Raw genomic sequence first — 2,070 nt, forward strand, 5'->3', positions numbered from 1 at the left:
CATGGCGTTGGGATGGACGGACGGGGCATGGCGTTGGGGATGGACGGACGGGCATGGCGTTGGGGATGGACGGACGGGGCATGGCGTTGAGATGGACGGACGGGCATGGCGTTAGGGATGGACGGACGGGGCATGGCGTTGGGGATGGACGGGCGGGGCATGGCGTTGGGGATGGACGGGCGGGCGTGGGGATGGACGGGCGGGGCATGGCGTTGGGGATGGACGGGCGGGGCATGGCGTTGGGGATGGACGGGCGGGGCATGGCGTGGGGATGGACGGGCGGGGCATGGCGTTGGGGATGGACGGGCGGGGCATGGCGTTGGGACGGACGGGCGGGGCATGGCGTGGGGACGGACGGGCGGGGCATGGCGTTGGGGACGGACGGGCGGGGCATGGCGTTGGGGACGGACGGGCGGGGCATGGCGTTGGGGACGGACGGGCGGGGCATGGCGTTGGGGACGGACGGGCGGGGCATGGCGTGGGGACGGACGGGCGGGGCATGGCGTTGGAGACTGACGGGCGGGGCATGGCGTTTGGGACAGACCCCCCGAGTCCACTTTCCTCCTTTCCCTAATTCACTCACTGTCCCATCTCCCAAGCTGAATGTGTTTCCATTAACAGGCCATTACTGTCTGCATATCGGAAAAAGTTAACCAAATAAATATTGTATTTTGGTTTGAGGGAGATGCATGGCTCAATATTGATGAAGCGTTAACTGAGTTAGGTCTGGTCGCTGTGTGTGTGGTCTGATAAAGGGAGGTTTGATGTTGAAGTGTCCTCCACCCTAGTGTCCTCCACGGTAGTGTCCTTGAGTGTGGTCTATTTATGTGGCTCTATGGTGACTGCATTAATATCCCATGTTGTGTTGTCACGGAACCAACATTTCACTAACCATACCAGGATCACCATACCGAGTAGTATACTGTATCATTAGTGAAGTGTTGGCATGGTAACAACACCACTAGCTATGGGACAGGGAAGTCACTGCTGTGTCAACACACTGAGTACTCCTGTCAGTCATGTTACTGCTGTCAACACAGAGGAAATATCACTAATGATAGTCAGCACATCCATCCACTCACCCACCCACCCACCCACCCACCCACACCTCTCAGAGGAAATATCACTAGAGGAAATATCACTAGAGGAAATATCACTAGAGGAAATATCACTAATGATAGTCAGCACATCCACACCTCTCAGAGGAAATATCACTAATGATAGTCAGCACATCCACACCTCTCAGAGGAAATATCACTAATGATAGTCAGCACATCCACACCTCTCAGAGGAAATATCACTAATGATAGTCAGCACATCCATCATTGTCAGAGAGGCGGTCCCCGAGGTAAAGGCTTCACGGCGACAGTAACCATGACGCTACGGGGAGTGTGTGTGTCTGGTTCATTCTGCTTCACCAGCTAGCCAGGCAGCCCAACTGCAGCGCAACACAGCATCCCAAATTGCACCCTATTGTCCATAGGGCTCTGGTCTGCAGTAGTGCACTATATTGGGAATAGGGCTCTATTTGGGACGCAGATAGTAGCTAATATAAACCAGGCCCGAGAGTGAGGGAGAGAGGGGAGATTCATCTGTCTGGATGGAAGCTGGCAGATGGAGGTGGAAGTGATGTTGGCACAACGCTGGGATGTTTCATCATTCACACTGAGATGGGGATCCTCACCCTCTGTCCTAGCAGGCCTCCCTACTGGGGGAAGCACTGAGATTGGCTCCTCACCCTTTGTCCTAGCAGGCCTCCCTACTGGGAGAAGCACAGAGATGGGCTCCTCACCCTCTGTCCTAGCAGGCCTCCCTACTGGGAGAAGCACTGAGATGGGCTCCTCACCCTTTGTCCTAGCAGGCCTCCCTACTGGGAGAAGCACTGAGATGGGCTCCTCACCCTCTGTCCTAGCAGGCCTCCCTACTGGGAGAAGCACTGAGATGGGGGATCCTCACCCTCTGTCCTAGCAGGCCTCCCTACTGGGAGAAGCACTGAGATGGGCTCCTCACCCTCTGTCCTAGCAGGCCTCCCTACTGGGAGAAGCACTGAGATGGGCTCCTCACCCTCTG

General features: G+C 56.5%; 1 protein-coding gene across 1 annotated transcript in view; it reads right to left on the reverse strand.

Annotated features, from left to right (window-relative positions):
• Positions 1 to 475, reverse strand: part of LOC124022047 (vegetative cell wall protein gp1-like) — an 8,106-nt gene extending 7,631 nt beyond the window's left edge. Inside the window, exon 1 of the mRNA XM_046337104.1 lies at positions 1 to 475. This exon is cut by the window's left edge and continues 137 nt beyond it. Coding sequence (XP_046193060.1) covers positions 1 to 475 — 475 coding nt within the window.
• Between the last annotated feature and the right edge of the window lie 1,595 nt (positions 476 to 2,070).

This window comes from Oncorhynchus gorbuscha, unplaced genomic scaffold (genome assembly GCF_021184085.1).
Source record: "Oncorhynchus gorbuscha isolate QuinsamMale2020 ecotype Even-year unplaced genomic scaffold, OgorEven_v1.0 Un_scaffold_1281, whole genome shotgun sequence".
Lineage (NCBI taxonomy): Eukaryota > Metazoa > Chordata > Actinopteri > Salmoniformes > Salmonidae > Oncorhynchus > Oncorhynchus gorbuscha.